General features: G+C 23.8%; 1 protein-coding gene across 2 annotated transcripts; it reads right to left on the bottom strand.

Moving 5' to 3' along the window:
- Positions 1-2498: 2498 nt before the first annotated feature.
- LOC132917951 (uncharacterized) lies at positions 2499-10009 on the bottom strand. Of its 2 annotated transcripts, none has more exons than XM_060978956.1 (9): positions 9855-10009; positions 9269-9439; positions 8550-8749; positions 5578-5722; positions 4193-4326; positions 4007-4129; positions 2940-3005; positions 2686-2883; positions 2499-2629 (listed from the first exon to the last, which is right to left on the bottom strand). In XM_060978956.1, the coding sequence occupies exons 1-8, from the start codon at positions 9931-9933 to the stop codon at positions 2716-2718; spliced, it is 1086 nt and encodes a 361-aa protein (XP_060834939.1). In that variant the 5' UTR covers positions 9934-10009; the 3' UTR covers positions 2499-2629; positions 2686-2715. The 2 variants fall into 2 exon arrangements, with proteins under 2 accessions (XP_060834939.1, XP_060834940.1); XM_060978957.1 differs by having other exon boundaries at positions 2506-2624.
- Positions 10010-10311: the final 302 nt, after the last annotated feature.

The following is a 10311-nucleotide window of genomic DNA, read 5'->3' as shown; positions in this document are numbered from 1 at the left end:
AAACGAACTTATCGAGAATATTCGGGAACGTTCTATGTATAAAAGTACGTAATTAATTTCCCATTGACTAAATGGGCACTGAATAATAGGAAATGATTAATCAGGAAAAATGTAGTCATTAATCAGTAACAAATTATTTATTATCTTGAAAGTTACAATTTTATTTAAAATTAAGGGTTTTAAATCACAACTATAGGATAACAGAGCCAGTGAATGAACAACTAAGGATTTTAAATCTTTAAACTACATAATTATGGAATTCATAAATGGTCATAAAATATATTTGTATTATACATAAAAATGATATGCAATATAAAATTCACATTTTGATAGTGTTAAAACAAATTTTGTTTTTAAAAATTCAACCATAAAAAAAAAACAAGTATTCGTATTAAATGAACAAATCGTGCATTAAATGAATTCCAACAAACGAACACTGATATTGACTATATTCTTTTTTTACTTTCTTTACTTTTTACTGTTTTTTTTAAGGTATGAGATATTATAGTGTAGTAATAAAAACTATAGAAATAAATAAAATTTTAGGCGGTTTTAGATATAAAATATTTATTAAAAACAGTTGTAGGTATATTTAAAACTACAATACTAAGATTTAAACAATTGCACATTACGTACTACTAAAAATAATAAAATAAAATAAAATCAACAACATTTTCAAGCTGCATTTGAAAATCAGCTACACGCATTATTCATAATAACAATTCCGTTATCGCATGGGGCTTTTATAAAATGAACCTATCGAGAATATTCTGGAACGTTCTATATATAAAAGTAAGTACTTAATTAATTTCCTTTCGACTAAATTGGTACTAAATAAATGCAAATGATTAATCAAGAAAAATATAATAATTATTCAGTAACAAATTATTTATTATTTTGAAAGTTGCAATTTTATTTAAAATTAAGGCTTTTAAAGCACACTAGTACTTTTAGGTTTATACTTTTATGAAATATAGATAAATGTAATCTAATTATTCAGGCTTTAGATACATTATGAAATAAAAAATGTTTTTAGTGCCGTTTAATTAGCACATAAAATACAATATAAGCATAAACAATAAATTAATAAATCTTTTAGATCGGTATTAAGTACTTATTTATTCTTGTTACAACAAAGTTCAACAAGTAGATAGGTGTTGAGAATTGTATAGTAATTGGCAAACTTTAAGAGCTTATAAGAATATAAATATAATGAACAAATTCTTTTATCTCATTTAAAAGCATTCTGTGTTTGGATATTTTTCATTTGGAATTTATTTAGTATAAATAATGTAGGCTTTAACTTTTCACGACATACTATAAGTTAATACTCTATTAAATATCAATCAGTTAATGAAAAAGTTTAAAGGTCAAACTTTTTAAAATATTTGGAAATAACAAAAAACCAATAAATAAAAGTGAAATTATACATAAAACAACTTTAGTCTTAATTAATTATGTTTTATCGTAGCTTATAAATGATACGTTATAGCAACTTGAAGATTAAATGTTTTATAAAAACGAATATTCATATTCTACTTAATAGATATTTTATAAAATTACTTTTAATGTATGATATACATTATGTATGTTTTCTTCTGCTCGTTGTCTCTGCACATTATACTTCTCATTAGTACGTTCTATATTAGAATACGGTGTGGTGGTGTGGCATCCCTACCTAGCTAAAGACGAACTAAGACTCGAGCGTGTACAAAATAGATTTCTTTCCTACATTGCCTACATAATGAAGATACCTCACCCTACGCATGACTATTCCTTAATTCGTAGTTCATTGGGAATACCAATGCTGTCAACTCGTCGACAAGATGCTGATGAGCGCTTTATAACCTCACTCCTAGGTGGCACCATAGATGCACCCGATCTCCTCTCTAAAATATGTTTTCGTATCCCATCCTTCTTCTCCAGAAATCACGCACTCTTCCAAGTTCCAACTCACAATACATTATACGGACATAATCACACCTTACACAGAATGCTTCGTAATCTGAATAATCTTAATTTTGATTTTAATAAGTAATTATATAATATAATTGTTATAAATATGTTGTATCATAGTTTTATATTACTAAATTAAGGTATTACCATTTAGTTTATATTATGTTGTGTTTTTCCATATGTTCTAATTTTGTGTGTATTTGTATTATTATATTACTGTTATATCTATTAATTTTAAACTTTATCTGTTAATTTAAAATTGCCGTTTGGCGTTTTTATATTATAAATAAATAAATAAATAAATATATTTTGTCAAAACTTATAAACATAAATCCATAATTGTTTAGTAAAAATATAATTACCAAATAAATGAGATTTTAAACTTGATCATTGTTGGAAAAATCACACATAAAAATATTCAGTTAGTTAATCGTAATATATTTATTTAAAAAAAATTTGAAAATAATAAAATTATCGAATATAATTAATTAAATGTATATAAAACAAAAAGTGATCAATGTAATATAACCAGTATTATTTATGTCTATACTCAGGACGTTTTAGATAGATTCTTTCAATTCTTTTTAAATATCTTAATTAAAATATTAAATTATTCTTGATGAAGCTGTCCATATTTACTGTTGTACATTTTATCGTTGGTGGTATTTCTAAACTTTAATGAATAATAAATAAATGACTACAATACGTAATTCTGGTATAATAACTTACATCGGTTTTAATTATTTGACTTGCTGCTGTTTAACCTCTATTAAATAAATCACAAGTTTTTGTTTCAACATTATTAAAACCATCTAGAATAGCATTGAACGCAGGGTAAGGGGTTTCACATTGACAACAATTATCAGGATCGTCAAAATCAATATAACGAACCATAAATCCAGCTCCATTATTTGCCGAAAATTTACCCTAAACATAACCAAATTATTAATAATATGCACATTTTGTTTACCATGAAATATTACTTTTTCATTATATGACAATTGAGTATCTGAACACCAATCACACATTAATTGTGGCTGTACACACAACTATAAATATATGTTTTTATGTAGTTAATAATATGTTAAGATCCATTAAATTCATTTATATATTGTATGTAAATTAATTGTAGTCAGTAGCTGTAATTTGAAACATAATGCAGATACAGTAGTACAGTTTTTTTCAATGTAATATAATATAGATAATAGCCTACCTATTACAGTGGTTTAAAATATAAAAGTCAATAACCCTTAAAATATTTTTTTGAAAATTTGAAAATAGCCATTTTGTTGAGTTATTTATATTTTATATGTAAATATGTAATATAGAAAAAACAATTTTTAAATTTGTTGAATTTTAAACGAACGAAAGAAACTTCTATTTCAAAAAATACATCATACTATTATTGTAAAATTGTATTATAGTTTTTGTAACTAAAATGATAATCATTCAAAACTGTTATAAAATACACTACTCATTGAAATTGTATTTAATATTTTTGTTTTTTTTAATATTATTCAATAATATGTTCATCATACTCTGCTAATTATATAAAAGTTAATTTTAAATCCATTGTGGTCTAAATCAAATATATTCTTATGTATTCTTAATTATATAAAAAAATTTAAAAAAACCTATTTACACCGATTTAATATTAGTTGTACTCACCTGAGGGTTATTATTATAGTGATATATGTCAATAACTTTACCTATTATGTTAAAATTCTATTAGTACGTAATGTGGTTGCGTATATAACTTACTATTTAAGAGTAAGTGGAAATGGTTTTTATTTATAATACGAATAAACAAAAAAATCTTTTATAAAATATCAAAGATATGTTTGTTCCTTATAATCTATTATTGAAATAACTAATAAGTTATTTAACTGTGAATCCATACAAAAAGTTTCTTTTATTAATTCAAAAATATCCAACCGATTTCAAAATAACTAATAAAAGGCTATTTTTGATTTTCAAAAAAAATATTAACAACTTAAGCTTATTTGATAAATAATAAACATTTTATTAATTTATGTTTAATTTTTGATACCTTTTCATTAGTCATATTACAAGTATATTCTAGCTCATCAGGTGATACTGGGACTATTCCAAACTTAAAGTATATTTTTTCATTTGGAAATTTTAAATGTTGTAAGGCTTCTACTAATTTTTCCTGAAAAATAAAATAAATTGCAAGATTTAAATTTACACTAAGTCGTTAAAATTGTATTAATACCAATGTATATTTTGTATTTGATCCGTTCATTGGAGCAATTCCAGTATTTATCAAGTCAGCAGTGCACGGATTAAAGTACTCCAGAGAAATAACGTAAAAATCCATAGCTGAGCTTATTAAGTTGATATCTAACCCTTTTAAAAATATTAAAAATAAAAATTATTCTTTTAATTTCTAGGCAAAACATCAATCCAATATAAATAAATTGATTTTCTTTTATCAATAAACACTCATTATTTCGTCAAGTATTGACTTTTTTACTTTTTTTTTTAATAGTGAAAGACTCTCAACTTTTGATTTTAAAATGGCAACTTATATTTAAATAAAGAGTACTAAATCAATAGAGCTTTATTTTTTAAGAGTATTAACGTTAAAATTATTATTTTTCGTTATTATTTTTAGCGTTTTTTAAAGTTGGCCGGTTTTCGGTATTTATAATAATAATATTATATTTTTCTTGTTTCATAAAATCATATGTAATAAACTTGTTATCGACTATCGACGCAATGATAAACATAGTACATGTAATTATTACCAACGCCTCGAAGAATAACCTATAGGACGAACACCTAAAAACCTTAAACTCCTCAAACCACCCAACAATGAGAGGCTATAACTCACCAAAGGTTAAATAAAAAATAATAGTTAAAAAAAAAAAAATAAATAAAAAAAATTGCTCATCTATTTTAAAGATAGGTTGCCATTTGAAAATCAAAAGATAATAGTGATTTCACTAATAAATATAAAAGTATAAATATAAAAATGTTTTATTGTTTTGAAAAAGCACGAAACTAAAATTTTTGAAAATATACATTTTGAAATAATAAGTGTTTAATGATAAAATAATCACCATATATTATATACACGTATACATACATTTTATGTATATTATAAACATTTGAATGGAAAAAAATTTTCGAAAAATGTTTTTATTAGAAATTATTAGTTAATTATGAATATTAAATTTTGTAAAATTTTACTACAGACAACTAAAATATATAGGTGGAATTAAACTCAATTTTTCCATAATTCTTATTAGATAAACCTATAGACTATTTATAATGAAAAAAAGTATTTTTCAGTAGTTTCTTTATTTAAATACTTGAATATCTACATTTTCATAAAAATATTTCATTAATTTATTTACAACATTCTATAGTATAGTGATTTTATTAATCGTTTTAATAAATTTATGTTTGAATAATAAATAATTATTTTAGTAAGAATTAAAATGCATTTTAAATTGTTTAATATATCTTTTTTTGTACTTATTTGTAGATTGTATGTGTTTCAACAATTTAATATAATATATGATTGAATGATTTTTTTTTATGATCACATTGCACAATACTTATCATTATTATAAATAATATAAATATACTCACATTTTATCAGTGGTTTAGTATAGTGATCTATTAAAAATTTGCCTCGAAATTCGACACCAACTATTAATTCTGGAAACGTCTTTTTCAGCAAATCGAGATATTTTTTAAATTTTTCAGATAATCCGGGAATTTCATCGGATTTACTCTATAACGTCCAAATGTTAATTATTTGTAAATATTTTTATATCGTGTAATGAATTTTAATAAATCAGAATAATGGTCTATATTTGATCATGAAATTACAACTTATTTATATACTATAAGGGTGAATCTTTTATCATTCACACTATTAATGACTTTTTTTCAATTTTTTTCAAAATATTTTGTGTTATGCTTTTCTCAAACTGTTTGAAATTTTTTTTTTTTTTCACCTTTTTATTTAATAACGAAACCACTATAAACATTTGATTTTCAAATGGTTATACCTATAATTAAAATGTCATAAAATATTAAGACTATTTTTTATGAATTTTAACGTTAAAATCATTTTTTTTTTCATTTAACCGTTATTAAGTTATAGCTGCTCAAAGTTGGGTGGTTTGATGTTCTTAGGTGTTTATCCTACAGGTTATTATGGTTCTAGGTCACTTTGTACGGTCGAGCATTAAAAGTGCGAAATGCAGAAATTTTGTACGATCGGGTAAAAAGGACACTTTGTACTATTATATACATTTGTATTATGTATATATTATCTATATACAATTTTAAATATTATTTGGGAAATCTAAGTATCTTATACATTTTCCGAGTTTTTGGACAGTACTGCGGGCAATACAATTGGACGAATGTAACAATAGATTACATAAGAAGCACACATCTAATTCTGGTGACAATAATGAGCTATTAACTTTATGTAACCAGAACCAAAACATAGAAATAATTGTGAATTTTTAAATTCCATAAATTGTATTATACGAGTACATGTCGGTTTTAACATAATTTTTCGTTTTTGACATAGATTTTTTTATCAATATTATTTTTATTTATATTTATATTGTACACATTTTTAATTGATTTAAACATTTTAAACTGATTATTTTAACTATATTTTATAACGTTTTTAATAAATTTACTTTTTATATTTAATTTTTAATAATTTATATTATATACACCTAACACGTCTTAGTAGTACAAATTGTCAGTGTTATGCAGTTTAAACAATGGGCCGTACAAAGTGACCGCATACCGGTTATTATAGCTGTGAAGCGCTTGTAAAATTACTGGTACAAAGTTCATCACTGCGTCAATCGGAGCCCAGTGGTATATTTGAGGGGAGGGGGCGTTAGGGTCGACCGCCCTCCATAAATTTCTTTCTTTGTAATAAATATTTTAACAAGACATTACAAAATTGTGTTTTGTATTATACTATGTAAATTGTGACCCATATACTTTTAAAACACACATAAATTGCGTCCTAGGTATATTTAGAATGTACGTAAACTGCGGCCCGGGATATTCCGATAAATTAACAAATTGCTGTACAATTTAATGATAAGTATTAATCTTTGATTGATAATAATAATATGTTCACCACCACAGATATATATAATAAAATATAATGTTTATTTTACATATTTCTATTGTTCACTAATATATTACTGTAGCAGCCAGTGTGCATTTGATCGAGATAATTTTACGCACGAGGTTTTACATGGTTTTACAGGTTACATTTTTTTTCAATTTAATAAAAATGGACGTTATGAAAAGCGAAAAGAGTAAAACGTTGAAAGTAGTTGATGGTTTATATAATACAAAATATATAACTCTTATTATCTATTACCCATTTGAATACTGGTCTTCAGAAATAAAAAGTATTATAAACCAAAAATTGCCCAACATTTAAAAACTATATCTCGCTAAAAAATTAACGAAAAACAATAGTTTGAACGTTAAAATTAAAAAATAGCGTTATTAATTTAATGCATTTTAAATGTAAGTTGCTATTTGGACATCAAAAGTTGACAGTGATTTCACTATTAAATAAAAAAGTGGAAAAAATAAAAATTTCATACAGTTTGAGAAAAGCATGACACAAAGAATTTTGAAAAAAAAATGAAACAAAGTTAATACTTGACGAAATAATAAGTGTATAATTTTATTATAAAAGAATCACCCTGTATTGAATATGAACAAAATAAAACATACAAATAACGATGTTAAAAATTCATGAAATATTAATTTGTTAAGTAATAGATATTTTATATACACAACTATTTTTTTATTTTATTATCACACAAATGCAATCTTGAATGTTGTATCTTATTTAAATATATTATGATTAACCGTTAAACAACGACAGTTTATTAATAATTTTATAAGTTATAGTCAAAATATAATTACAATAAGATGACATATTGAATAGTGTAAAATGAAAAAAACTTATTAATAATACCCAACAAAATAATTCAAAAATATTCCGTTAAAATAAAATTATTTTATATTTTTGTATATAAGTTTAATTTTTATATTATATTATTTGATATGGAAAAGGGCGCGTAAAGTTAAATCACAGTAAATCAGCTCATACAACTTTTACCCTTAGACACAGTCACTCTCCAAATGTCTCAGTCAAAACCATACCTATCCCACCCCTCAATGCTGTTAAATATTTAGATTTAAATCTTGACCAAAAATTAACCTGGTACCAACATGTAAAGGCTAAACGATTGACCCTTAACGCTCGACCCAAATCACTAAAAATATTATTATCCAAAAACAAATTTCCTAGTTTAAAAATTAAATTATTAATTAATTTATATATAATATTATTTTATTTATAATATTTTACGATTAATTGCATTCGTAATATAAAGATCCTATAAAAATTGTAAAATTAACCTTTATTACATAGTTAAATATTATTCAAATTTCAAGACTACTTATATCTAAATGTATTTGTTGAAGTAGCTAAAATAAATTTTTTAGCGCTTACTGTTATTCATTTAAAAATTAAAAAGTAATAAAGTACTTACTTGATATTCTAAACCTACAAGTAAAATACCAGCAATTTTTGGATGTTCATCGAAAAACCCCTTTAAGGCTTTCATTTCATCGAACGAGTTGTTTCCTTCATTAGATGAATTACATCCAAGAACTGTAGGCCATTCTTGGGTTTCGTGTATGTAGTATATTATTATACGCTTACCACTATTCAACATATCGTCTAAAAGTTCTATAAACATTTTAAAATACATTATAATACATGATTTATTGATATATTAATACATATAATATTTAATAAATAACGTTTTTATTCTTGTATCTGTATATAGTCCGGTAAAGTGACTAATGACTTGTGACTATTGTAACTAATGTAAGTGTATACAATTTAACTTTCATACAATCAGTAAGGAAATTAAAATTTAATTAAGTGTACTCTCGATTATCCGCGAGTGGACTATCCGCGTTATTAATCAAAATATCGCAATTTTGGTTGTTAAATTTAAATTTCCAATTTATTTTTTATTATAAAATTCAAAATATTTTCGTAATTTTAATTTTGCGGATTATCCACGGAATTCGCTTATCTGTGGATGCCCTGCAACCCTATTTCACAGACAATCGAGAGTAGAAGGTACATACACTGTAATTGATTATACATTTTACATATCGAAAATATTTATTTTTTGTTATAATATATTTTATATATATATATATTTATTTATACAAAAAATTAATAGTATTATATTACTAAAATCGCTTGAATAGTTGGAATCAGTAGCATTGTAATTTAAATCCATATAAACTGCAAAGAAAAATACAGATGAACAGTTTTCAGGTATATCTGTGATAAGAACATTCGAGAGACCACAATAAGATTTACTGCGTTCACCAAAAAAATTACATAATGCTATTCCTGGCCCTAAAAATCAAACAAAAACACATACTTGTACTTTCATATAACTTACAAATTAATCCGTAGTTATCCAATTTTATCCATTATATTGTCATTCTAACCATAATTCAACATAATATAGTTTTTTGTAATAGTTTCCCTCTCAAATTCCCCATTAAATCATCAATACTAGGTTGACGTCAAAAAATTTTCAATATACCTTCTTTTAGAAGGCTTTTAAACTTTTCTCTATCTATTTAGTCATGTAAAATTCAATTTTCGATTTTCTAAATACCATTTCGAATCTTAAGAATTTTGTAAATGCAGAAAATGCTTTTTAATCATTGGAACATTTTTTTTAGCAGTCATTTTTAGAACTCCAATTTGTCTCAAATATCTAAATTTGCTAAAATTAAAATATCTATTTAAAAGGAAACTTTACCTTTAGAATCTTGTGATTGTATACATACTGCTAAGATAAGAATGCTACAAATAAAAATTAAAGAATGATAATTATTCATTTTTATTAATTTTGTGTAATTTGCAGATTTAATACATTATTCACACAGACAGAGTGTGACAAAGTTTTTTTTTCACTCAGTTTTTAGACCATATAAAGCTCGATTTTATAATAAACTAAATATATATTAAATATTCTGACAATTATTTGCTTTTAATTAATTTATCTAAATTCTATTCACATAACAATTGTATAAATAAAGCTATTTACAGTTTACACTATGTATACCAAATGTGTGTGTTTCAATTTTAACGTAAATATATATACTGCAATACATTTAATTTAATATAGATAGTTTACAAACTGTATGACTGGTAATTAATAAATAAGAAATTTGTAATCTAAAAAATAATTACAAAAAACAAACAAATTTTTGAAT

The sequence above is a fragment of the Rhopalosiphum padi genome, chromosome 1, assembly GCF_020882245.1.
Source record: "Rhopalosiphum padi isolate XX-2018 chromosome 1, ASM2088224v1, whole genome shotgun sequence".
Taxonomy (NCBI): domain Eukaryota; kingdom Metazoa; phylum Arthropoda; class Insecta; order Hemiptera; family Aphididae; genus Rhopalosiphum; species Rhopalosiphum padi.
Note: the sequence above shows the minus strand (reverse complement) of the source record. Positions and strands in the feature narration are given on the sequence as shown.